General features: G+C 56.1%; 2 protein-coding genes across 2 annotated transcripts; one reads left to right on the top strand and one right to left on the bottom strand.

Annotated features, from left to right (window-relative positions):
• Positions 1-1,171: 1,171 nt before the first annotated feature.
• PCGF1 (polycomb group ring finger 1) lies at positions 1,172-3,458 on the bottom strand. Its single transcript, XM_024765681.1, has 9 exons — positions 3,322-3,458; positions 2,797-2,902; positions 2,487-2,639; positions 2,261-2,332; positions 2,029-2,134; positions 1,810-1,843; positions 1,625-1,711; positions 1,412-1,492; positions 1,172-1,308 (listed from the first exon to the last, which is right to left on the bottom strand). The coding sequence occupies exons 1-9, from the start codon at positions 3,412-3,414 to the stop codon at positions 1,261-1,263; spliced, it is 780 nt and encodes a 259-aa protein (XP_024621449.1). The 5' UTR covers positions 3,415-3,458; the 3' UTR covers positions 1,172-1,260.
• Positions 3,459-9,198: 5,740 nt separating this feature from the next.
• Positions 9,199-10,602, top strand: TLX2 (T cell leukemia homeobox 2). Its single transcript, XM_024765700.1, has 3 exons — positions 9,199-9,598; positions 10,046-10,283; positions 10,386-10,602. The coding sequence occupies exons 1-3, from the start codon at positions 9,199-9,201 to the stop codon at positions 10,600-10,602; spliced, it is 855 nt and encodes a 284-aa protein (XP_024621468.1).
• Positions 10,603-10,761: the final 159 nt, after the last annotated feature.

Raw genomic sequence — 10,761 nt, forward strand, 5'->3', positions numbered from 1 at the left:
ATTCCTGAAACACGTGAGGCTCGGGAATCTTGGAGATGGTGCCAGGAAGGAACTGGGCCTGGGCCAGTGGCCCTGCAGTGTCCCTACCCTGGTCCCTGCTGCCTGCCCAGGGTTCACCAAGGGTTCTGCCTTGCTGTCTGCAGTCTCTCCACATGTGCCTTTCTCTTGGCCTACAAGCTTCATCCATGGGGAGGGAAGCCCACGCCTACTGTGCCCTGGGAGAGAGCTCAGGTTTTTGCCCCTGAGTCTCTGGCTCTTTTAGCCAGTTCAGGCCACCTTCACTATGGCCTCCCCTGAGCCCCCTGCCACCCAATCTCCATCTGGGGAAGCTCAGACACCTTCAGCCCTCACAAGCTATACCCAATGAGCCCCCTGAATTCATGGAGTCAGACTTTGGCCAGCGCCAGATTTAGACTTTAAAATTAGGTTTAACATTTATGCTGCCTATGCCATCCAGTTTGTCCCAGATTCCACAGCAGCCCATTAGCTTCCTTCAGGAGCTCCTTGCTTTGGCCTCCAGTCCCCTCCTCTGTTACTGTCTGGCTCAAACAGACAAGAAATGCTTGCTGAATTACTCAGTGCTGAGTTCTCGCCTTATTGCTTCCCTCTTGTTCCTAAAAAGTGCCTCTTCTGAGCACCAGTTCCCTCTTTTCAACTACCCTCTCCACACCCTGGCTTCACCTAGCCCAGGTCCCTGAAGGCCCACTGAATCTCATATGGACAGCGAGGTTTCCAGCTGTGACTATCCCCATGTGTTCTTGCATCCCACTTTTTTTAAGGCTCCTCCCATAGTGCAATTCTTTGTATTTTCTTTCAAATATCACTCTTCTTCAGTCCTGCAGTGGCCACTGTCAAACCCTAACCCCATTCTCACCACTACTGAATTAGGATACCTCCAACTCAGGCCTGCATTATATGTGGCAACATTCAGGGACGGTGAGAGCTCCCCTTCCCTTCACCAAAAAGAGCTGGTATGAATGACCTGGTTTCACTTAGGTCACCTGCAGAGTTCTACATATGTAGGGTCCTCTACTGCTTTCCTTTGGCAATTCACTGAGGGAACACCAACATAGAGAGGCCCTCCTTCTTGATGAAACTCAAGAGGGAAGCAGGACACAAGACAAAGCATGAGTGTGTGGCAGGAAAAAAAAGGAAAAAGATGCTGTTTTTAAAGTTTTTATTTCAAAAAATAAAGCCAAGGTTAATTTCACATAAATATCTGGGGAGGGAAGGGCAGAGGGATAGGTGGGGGCTTGGCCCCTACCTCCTCTTCTCTTTCACACTGTATTGTAAAAGCAAAGGGGATGGCTAAGGAGAGAACAAAGGGAAGAAGCAGTCAGTGGGAACATTCTTACCCAAGAGGCCCCCTCAGTCTGCCCCTGCCCTGGAGACTGCCTTGGCACTGGCTCACCTTGCCGAACCAGCGGGAGAGCCATATCTGCTTCATGGTCATGTGATCAGGGAGAACTTCATTGTCAAAAAGGAGCTGCACCTAGAAGGGAGATAGGGGCACAGTTTCAAGAAGTATCCTCTTGCACAGGTCAAGAACTACCCTGGTCTACCCTATACTCTGTTCCTCCTTTCTTAGCCGCCCTCCCAAAAAAACTTACTATGGGATACTCACATGCTGGGGATTTAGCATCAAGCGGTGACAGAGCACCCTCCGGAGATGGCGAACTTCAGCTCTAACAGAACATCGGACATATTTGTTCTGGGGGTGGGGAGGGAAAGGAAGAGAACAGGTGTGTGAGGGAAGGGCCATGGGGTGGTGAGTCTCCTTAAAGAGGACCTCCCCTCAGCCCCGCTCACCTGCAGGATGCTTTTATTCTTGTCTTTGCCAGAACTGGGGAGGGGGGGGAACAGACACAGGTTAGGGAGCTCTATCTTTCCCCTGTCCCTTGCCCAGACCGTGATATACTCTCTTCACGTGAACAGACACTCCCTTACTGCTCGCCCTCTCCCTGAGCCCCTCCCTGCCTCTGGGTCATTGTCACTGTCACTTCAGATAGCCCATGACCTGTCCTTCACCTCAGCCGCTCCAGGCATAGGCTCAGCTGCTCATCATAGCGATAGTAGTGGGCTTTTGAGTGGTCGAAGCTGCTGAAGGGGAGGCCAAGGTTGCTCAGGGCTGGCTCTGAGAAAGACAGAGTAATGAGGAGAGTGGCACATGTTCCATACGCTTTTTTCCCCGGGGAGCAAAACTGGGCAGGAGGAATGCTCTGGGGGTTTTACCTTACCCTCCTGGTACCAAGAGACATACCTTCCCCGCTGGGCTGGGTGACCCGGTCCAAGCCTCGGGACTGGTAGAATTCTCGGATCCGTTTCTCTTCACCTAGAAGGGAGTGGAGTACAGGAAGTAAAATATAAGCCCTCCCTCATTCTTTGTCCCTCTAGCTGTCAACCTCTTTACCAAAGCCCTTGTCATCTCAAGCTGTCACCCAGCATCAGTCCTCTAGAGGCCCCTCAAAGTCAGGTTGGTTACTCACTGTCTTGCAAGCCTGGCACTAGCTTGTACACGATGTCCTGCATGACCCGGTCCAGTTTGAGGTTGAGCAGTGGCTGTGTCTCGTGGATCTTGATGTTGCACATGGGGCAGTACTTGCTGGTTTGGAGGTACTTCACAATACAACTCTTGCAGACTGCAAGAAGAGAAAAGCAAACTCTCGGGCCCTCTGGAAATCGGGCTCATGGGCTGGGTGGGTCGCCTGGGTGGTTGGGGCAAGCAGCCTAGAGGCTGGCAGCCGGCTTAGTGGGAAGTGGGGCCTGGAAGAAACAGCCAGGGTCCTGGGCACTCACACGTATGAAGACACTCTGTTATGGTGGTGGCATCCACGAAGTACCCTGCGCACAGGCAACAGACGATGTGCTCATTCAAGTCTTTGATCTTTACTCGGACCTCCTCCTGCGGACATACCCTCCGTCAACGATCACTCTCCCAACCCCAACCCGTGCGCCTTCACAACTTGGAAGTCGCCTCTCATCAGACCCCACGGCCAACACCGCGCCCTGCGCCGTCAGCCGATTAGCTCCCGGGGATTGACACTCCCCCTCCGCCCAGCAGAGGGCTCCGCGCACAGCGGGGTCTCCCTCCAAGCCAACTCGCCCCACCTTCCTTTCCCAGGGGAGACTACAAAGGGTGAGCGGCACAATGCGCAGGCGTCCTAGCCTGGAGTTTGGCAACCCGACCGCAATCGCGCAGGCGCATTGGGCACCCTGTCTCTGCGCAGGCGCACTGGCGCCCGGCCAGCCACCGCCCGTCCTGTAGCCGGCCGCAGTTCGCACCGCTAGCCGACCACAGTGGTAACCTTGCCGCCCCTGCACCTCGTTCCGTAGCGGGTCCATCTTGTACACTGACTGGAGCTGGTTCCGAAGCCTCATCGCGATCGCAATCTGGCCCCCCTGAGGAGACGCCATCTTAAAGGCTGATCCCGGCCGGCCACTTCCGGTGCCGCCTGCGGGGCGGGACTTGTCGCCTCGCAACGAAGGCTTAGGTCTTTTCAGATTCGCTGAGCCTCTGTAAGGCCCCGCCCATGTCCCTTTCTCGCCGTGTGCTCACCTGAGCCCCACTGGCCCCTCCCCCTCCTCAATCTGTAATTAGGGAGTCGGGGGGTGCCTGGGAAGGGGTCCTATCTCTTTGAGCTCCTGTAGTAATCATCATAATAGGCCCGACATGACCTCGGGACTAACTTTTGGAGCCTGCAAAAGACGGCCGCCTTCAACTCCCAAAGGCCCGGCGGTCTCCTCCCGCCACCGCTCAGGGTCGTCGATCTCCTGTGATGATGTCCCTGCTAAAGAAGCCCCTCCAGGGCCCTCTACTTGTGTCGCCCTCCGCGGCTGACGCGTCCGCATTACGGAGCTTCATCCCGATGGTGGGCCTGGTCCCGGCTTCACAGCGGGGGTTTCTCGGAGCTTTGCGGAATCTCGTAGAGGGTGGAGGGGAAGGAGGGACCCCCAGGGACTTGGTAGTGATCGTACCCCCGCCCCCACACTCTCCCCTGCCGCCGAGGATGGGGGAGCAGGCCCTGCTTAATGATGATGATTCAATCATCGGCGCCTGCGGAGGCCTGGGACAGACTAATGCAGAGCAGATGCCCAAGAAGGAGGGGAGGGCGGCTAGGACACTACCACACATGGACACGCTGAGGCAGCGAACTCCTGCGGTAGCATAGGCCCAGTCCCGTACTTGGGGAGGACGCAGGGGCCCTAGAGCTGGTACACCGACGTCCATAGGTACTTTTTAAAAAGTGGGATTAAAAAAAACAAAATAAAGATAAAATTACTGTGGAGTATTAACATCAGGTGCAATTGGAGACTCAAGAAGGGAGAGATACCAGTGGAGACCCCGAAAGACTTTCTGGAGGAATTGGGTCTTTGTGTGGGCACAATTTAGAGATTGGGGGTGGGGGTGGGGAAAGGAGTGTGGTGGAAATAGAAAAGAACGGCAAAGTGGGGGGGTAGTGAACGGAGAGGGACTGGACTGAGGCCCAGGTGTAGATCTGAGAGTAGTGATAGAAGAAGCAGAGCCTTGTGGAGTTGGGACTTTAGCCTGAGGGCAATAGGGAGCTAAAAGACGTTTTGGAAGCGAGTGAATTATCCTATGAAAAACATATTTGTTCATTTATCTTCAGAGTGAATTAGTGGTAAGGAGTTATGAGATTGGTGATATTTTAATCAACTACTTCTCGCTACAGCCACTGCTTACCTCTCTGTTCCAAGACGCCATTATCTCTTCTCTGGATGATTGCAGTGGCTTTTTGCCTGCTTTCCTTGCTTGTACCTTTACCCCTCTTTAGCCTATTCTAAACATAGCAGCTCACAGTGATTCCAGTAAAACATGAATAAAAAAAGGATACGTGGGGGCTTCCCTGGTGGCGCGGTGGTTGAGGGTCCGCCTGCCGATGCAGGGGACATTTTTTTGAGTTGATGGATGTTTATTATCTTGATTGTGTTGATGGTTTCATGTGTGTATACATGTCAGTGTATCAAATTGTACACTTTAAATATGTACATTTTATTGTATGTCAGTTTTGCCTTAAGAAAGTTGCTTAAAATAAAATTTAAAAATGAGGTTTCTTACTTTTCTGTTTAAAACCTTCCAATAGCTTCTCTTTTCAATTAGAATAAAAGTCCAAGTCTTACAATGGCCTTCAAGCCTTGCATGGTCTTTCGCAGTCCCTCAGTCTCTCAAGACACACTGGACCCCCTCACCGTTTGTTCCACAGATACACCAGGATATACTCTCGTGTCCCCAACTTGAAATGCTCAGATACCCAAATGGCCCTTTTCTTCCTTCAGGTCTTTACTCCATGTGGTCTTCTGTGATCAATCTAGATAAATCATAATCCCCCACTCTTACACTTCTTCTTTCTCCTTCCTTGCTTTAGTTTTCTTCTTAGCATTGTTATTATTAAGTTTATTGTATATATTTTCTTTTCACCTGCCTCCCCCACTAGAATGTAAGGTGCTCAATGGCAGGAATTTTTGTATTGTATTTACAACTATATTTCGTGGTGGTGATGATGGCCTAGACTAGGCTTTTATCTGTGGAAATGGAAAGGAAGGACTGTGTATGAAACATTTCAAAGAAAAGAATAATAGGAGGAAGTGAATAAGGAGCTTGAGGGGAAGAATTTCCTCCAGCCTGTTGGACTTAAGGTGGCTAGAGTGAAAGCAGGTGGAGCTTGCCAGAAAACTAGAATGGTGGGGTGGAACACAGCAAGTGTCAGAACCAGGGACTGAGGTCTCAGAGTTTTCTGGGTAGCTGTAATAGATGGAACTATTGGAATGGATGAAACCTGAGCAGAGGTAGAGATGGGTAAAGCTGAAGTCTGAGCTCTTAAGAATGCTCACAGTCTTTGGTGGAAGAAGAAAAGTCGGTGGAGGAAAAACATAAGCAGTGACTGTGAATGTCCAAAGATGTAGAATAATATGATATTATGGAAGCCAAAAGAATGGACATTTCAAGAAAAAGTTGATGGTCAACAAAGTAAAACATGTCAGAGGAGTCCTGGATAACAGACACTGGACACGGGAGCTCTCTGAGAAAGGGTCCATGTAGTGAAGCCAGCTTGCGGTGGGTTAAAAGAATAAATAATGGGGAAATGGAGGCAATGGGTATGGGCAGTAAAAGGGAAAAAGAAACACATAATTTCTCTTGAGAAGTTGGGCAAAGACTTTGTCCAGATAGTAGAGACCTAAGACAGTTGGGGGTAGGAAGGACTAAATTGATAAGAAAAATGATGATACAGGAGTGGGGACATGGCACCAACAGCAGGACGGAAGACAAGATTCAGGCGGATGGGCTGGGAATGTGGCCTCTCCCTTTGAAGCTGCAGGTTTGAAGGCCTGAACAGAAACTAGCAGGAACCATCTTGCTAGAGAATCAGGGAACTAGCAAGGTAGAGGCAAGCCGAGAAATTCCTAGGACTGTGGCTGACAGAATTTTTTTTTTTTAATCCCCAGAAGATGTGTATATACTACCAGGTTTGTGACCATTCTCCTCCAAGGATCAGTTGGGTAATCTCTGGGTGGCTGTGCCATCTGTGCTGACCTCAAAAGGCAGGATATATATAAAAAAAAAAAGGCAGGATGTAGAGTAAGCAGGTATACAGGTCTGCACAATGCTACCTTTTTCACCTGCATTGATTCACTCATTGATTCATTCAAGAAGGATTTATTCCGCTTGATTGGAGACACACTAGTGCTCACTGTCTCCTGAGGCCCACCCCTAGAGTGGGAAAGGGGACTGACAAACTCCTAACCTGCAGGCCAGTCCCCTTGAGAGACTTTATTTACTTTACTGTCTCCCTAGGCTCTCTGTTCTCATCCAGGGAAATCCAGCCCATTGCTATCTCTGAAGGGTTTGCCTGAACCGTGGAGGTTTCATGCTCTCTAGTAGCCCCAACCCCTCTACTGCTGAGAAAAGATGCTTGGAGTTCTGTGAAGGCTTAGGGAAGGTGGTGATATCTGTTTCCTTCACCAAGACAAAAACAGCTGCCAAAGTAGCAGTACCCGCCCCCAGCCCCCAGCCCCCGCAACCCTTTCAGAAGGGATTGTTGGCAGGGTGGGGGAATAGCTGGAGAAATGGATGATGGAGGTGGACAAGACTGGGGGAGGATGTCACATATTATTGATGCCCACTGCCTCCCTCCCCCATCGTTAACCCCCTTCAGATTGAGGTTTTCTGAGAACACTGAGGGGCTGGTGGCTTTGTGTGAGTAGAAAGCCTACTCCCTTCTTTCTCTTCCTTATCTTCCTGCCCAGATGCCCAAATATCATTCCTGGTTCCCTGGAGAGAAAAGACCCCTTACCGTGCCCTAAGCGCCAGGCTGCCAGCCCATCTGCTAGGGAGAAAGGAGGGGCAGAGCTTTCCCCAGGAGATCCTGGAGAATCAACTGGAAGATCCGTGCTCCCAGGGAGACCCATCTACTAGACTTAGAAGGCATTTCGGCTCACACGGGTAACTGGCAGCCTGTAGGGGAGCACCGGAGTGGGCTGCAGCGGAGGGGCTAGAGCTGGCACAGTGGGGTGGGGTACTTTGGCCACCACGTGCCGAGGCAGGCCAAGCTACTCATCGTGCCCACCCTCCGAGGGATGGTAAGAACATCCCCCTCCAGGCGCCCAGTCTCACCGGCTCAGAGGCGCCAGGAACCAGCCCCCCCAACCCCGGGGTCCGGGGCGGGCCGGGGAAGGTAATGTAATTCCGACCCAGCTAACCCGATTATGGCGGCCTGCACCGGGCTGGGTGGCGGCAGGGGCGGGTCTAAGGCACAGGGGCCCGGCCGGCCCCGGGTCCCATCCCGGGGAAGGATGCAGAGTTCACACGCTCCCAGCTCCTGGGTCCTCGGCAAGGGGTCACAAGGTCACCGAGCAGCTTCTGTCTTTCCCCACCTCCCTTCTCTGACACGCTCCAGGCACAGTTTCCTGGGCTTGGGTGGAGTGAAGCAGCTTTGCGAAATGAGGCGAAATGAGGCGGTTAGGATCCTCCGAAGACTTCTGTGAGGTCCCACAGAAGTGGCGATTTCTGTGGCGATTTCGTCCTCCCGCCTTTGCGGGGGTGGGAGGGAGTGTGTGAGAATAGACTTCCTAGGCGCAGAGTGGAGGGGCAGAGTCCCGCGTTGGTGGTTCCCTGTTGGGGGCAGAACGCCAGCCCCAAGTCCCCACCGACCTGAGTTGGCTCGGGTGGAGCCACGGGTCCGCTTTACACCGATTTCAGAAAATCGAAATTCTAAGAAACACTGGGCACCCATTACGGGCGCTCCCGAATGCAGCTAGGGCCCCTATGGGAGAGGCCGGGAGGAGCACCAGGATCACTGGCCCGGAGTAGTTGTTCCCCGCCCTAGCCCACCGGACGCCCTGCCACCGCCTTCCCACACCTGTCCTCTTCCCGGGCCTCCAACTCGCCGGCCCCGTTCCCCAGCCGCTTCCCATCTGAGCCAGAAAGCCACAACGAGATTTGGTCTTCGAGAGCATTTAGGCGGGGGCCACAACGAATTCGGGAGTCGTCAGGCAGGACCCATCGGGAGGCGAAGAGTGGGGGCTGTGGGAGGAGGCACCTGCAAGGAAGCCGGTGAGGCCGAGGAAACCCCAAAGGCGGAGGCCAGCGAGGATGGAGTTGCCTTGCGCATCTCGGCTGACTCAGCGCGTAGCGGCCCAAGCACCGGCCCCTCCCGTGCAAGCTCATAACACCCTCGCCACCTTCCCCCCTCCAACACCCCCACCATTCCCGCCGGCCAGTCTTCCCCGCGCTCAGAGCAAACAGGCGTCTCTTCCCCTTTAACAGGCCCGGCCCCGCCCCTGCCCTACCCCCAGCCCCCACTGCCCACCCGAGGCTGCTCTGTCAGTCACTGCCCCAGCCCGAGCCGGCCAACCCTCTCCACCCCGGACTCGGGCAGAGGCCCTGGCAGTCCAGCGTCCATCTGCTCTTCAGAGTCAGCAAGGGCGCTCCTGGGGCCCCAGTGGGTCGCGCTCCCCCGGGATGCGAGTCCCTGCGCCGACGCCCGGCAGAGGCCGGCACGGGCGCGGTTACTCCCCGTACACAGGGATGAAGATGTCCTGGGGGCCCCGGCGCCTCTCCACGGCCAGCCCCGCTGGCCCCTGAGGCCACCGCCCCAAACGCTCCGCTGCTGGGCTCCCAGAGCTGTTTGGGGCGCCCTCCCCAACTGCCAAGCCTCCTGCGGTCCTCCTTGACGCGGACCCATGGAGCCGGCGGTGTTGGCCTCGCACAACCTCCCGCACCACGAGCCAATCAGCTTCGGAATCGATCAGATCCTGAGCTGCCCGGAACCCCCCGGGAGCGGCCTAGGCCCGGGTCGAGCGGGCCAGGGCCATGGGGAGAGTGTGGCGTTCTCGGGTGGATTTCACGGAGCCTCAAGCTACGGCCCCGCGGGCTCGCTGGCCCCGCTACCAGGCAGCTCTGGTGTGGGCCCGGGCGGCGTGATCCGCGTCCCGGCGCACCGCCCGCTGCCAGTGCAGCCGCCCGCTGGAGGCGCGCCTGCTGTTCCTGGACCCTCGGGTTTGGGCGGCGCCGGGGGCCTAGCGGGACTCACCTTCCCTTGGATGGACAGCGGCCGCCGCTATGCCAAGGACCGGCTCACTGGTGAGGTTGCCCGATCCCTCCAGCGTCATGCCCCACACTGACCCGGTATCCTCATCTTTGATCCTTCTGCTCCAACTCAAGGTCCCCTTTCGTACCCTCCGCCCCTAATCCCAGGGGATCCTCCCTCAATTTGTATCTCTTGGTCCCGCTGCTGAGAGGCGATGGGGAGGTAGCTGCCGTCGATGCCCGCGCCCTCCTCTGCAGTTCGCTGTCCACACCGCGGGAAGGGCAGGGTGAAGTTACGGGGGACGTCTCTCCCTCACCCAAGTGGGAGGGCCATTTCCGAGGCCTTTTCTTGTCTAGAAGCCTCTACTGGTGCGGGGTCGAGCTTGGGGCACCGTAGGGACCGGGCGCGGGAGCTCTGCAGCATTGGCAGCCGCGCTCTCTTCTCAGTGACACCTCGGGCCGCCCCGAAAACCCTGCCTTGCTCTTTCTTCCTCCCTGTAGCGGCGCTCTCGCCCTTCTCCGGGACGCGCCGTATAGGTCACCCCTACCAAAACCGGACCCCCCCAAAGCGGAAGAAGCCGCGCACATCCTTCTCCCGCTCGCAGGTGCTGGAGCTGGAGCGACGCTTCCTGCGCCAGAAGTACCTGGCCTCGGCCGAGAGGGCGGCGCTGGCCAAGGCCCTGCGCATGACCGACGCGCAGGTCAAGACGTGGTTCCAGAACCGGCGCACCAAGTGGCGGTGAGGCGCGGGGCGGGCGAGGGACCGGGCCGGGCCAAGTGGCGGTGAGGCGTGGGGCGGGCGAGGGCCGTCCTCGCTGACCCCGCGTCTCCGCCCGCCCAGGCGCCAGACGGCAGAGGAGCGCGAGGCAGAGCGGCACCGTGCGGGCCGACTGCTTCTGCACCTCCAGCAGGACGCACTACCGCGGCCGCTACGGCCGCCGCTGCCCCCGGACCCGCTCTGCCTGCACAACTCGTCGCTCTTCGCGCTGCAGAACCTGCAGCCCTGGGCCGAGGACAACAAGGTGGCTTCCGTGTCCGGGCTCGCCTCAGTGGTGTGAGCGACGCCTGCCCGACCGGCCGAGTGCTCTTTTCCGGACTGAGGCGCCGCGTGGAGCCCTGGGCCCGGGGCCTTGGAGCGCACGGCCGCCCACCCCGTGGTTCCGTAGCAGTGGAGCGTGTGAGGAGGAGGTGGCCTTGAGGCTATCGTCAAGGGCTCC

This window comes from Neophocaena asiaeorientalis, unplaced genomic scaffold, assembly GCF_003031525.2.
Source record: "Neophocaena asiaeorientalis asiaeorientalis breed wild unplaced genomic scaffold, Neophocaena_asiaeorientalis_V1.1 scaffold1090, whole genome shotgun sequence".
Lineage (NCBI taxonomy): Eukaryota > Metazoa > Chordata > Mammalia > Artiodactyla > Phocoenidae > Neophocaena > Neophocaena asiaeorientalis.

Excerpts from the sequence above, each read along its gene's own strand:
- PCGF1 (XM_024765681.1), bottom strand. The coding sequence starts at position 3,414 with ATGGCGTCTCCTCAGGGGGGCCAGATTGCGATCGCGATGAGGCTTCGG. Across the intron at positions 2,903-3,321 it reads TGGACCCGCTACGGAACGAG|GAGGAGGTCCGAGTAAAGAT; the intron begins GTGCAGGGGCGG and ends GTATGTCCGCAG. Across the intron at positions 1,309-1,411 it reads TCTCCCGCTGGTTCGGCAAG|CCATCCCCTTTGCTTTTACA; the intron begins GTGAGCCAGTGC and ends TTCTCTCCTTAG.
- TLX2 (XM_024765700.1), top strand. The coding sequence starts at position 9,199 with ATGGAGCCGGCGGTGTTGGCCTCGCACAACCTCCCGCACCACGAGCCA. Across the intron at positions 9,599-10,045 it reads TGCCAAGGACCGGCTCACTG|CGGCGCTCTCGCCCTTCTCC; the intron begins GTGAGGTTGCCC and ends TCCTCCCTGTAG. Across the intron at positions 10,284-10,385 it reads AACCGGCGCACCAAGTGGCG|GCGCCAGACGGCAGAGGAGC; the intron begins GTGAGGCGCGGG and ends CCGCCCGCCCAG.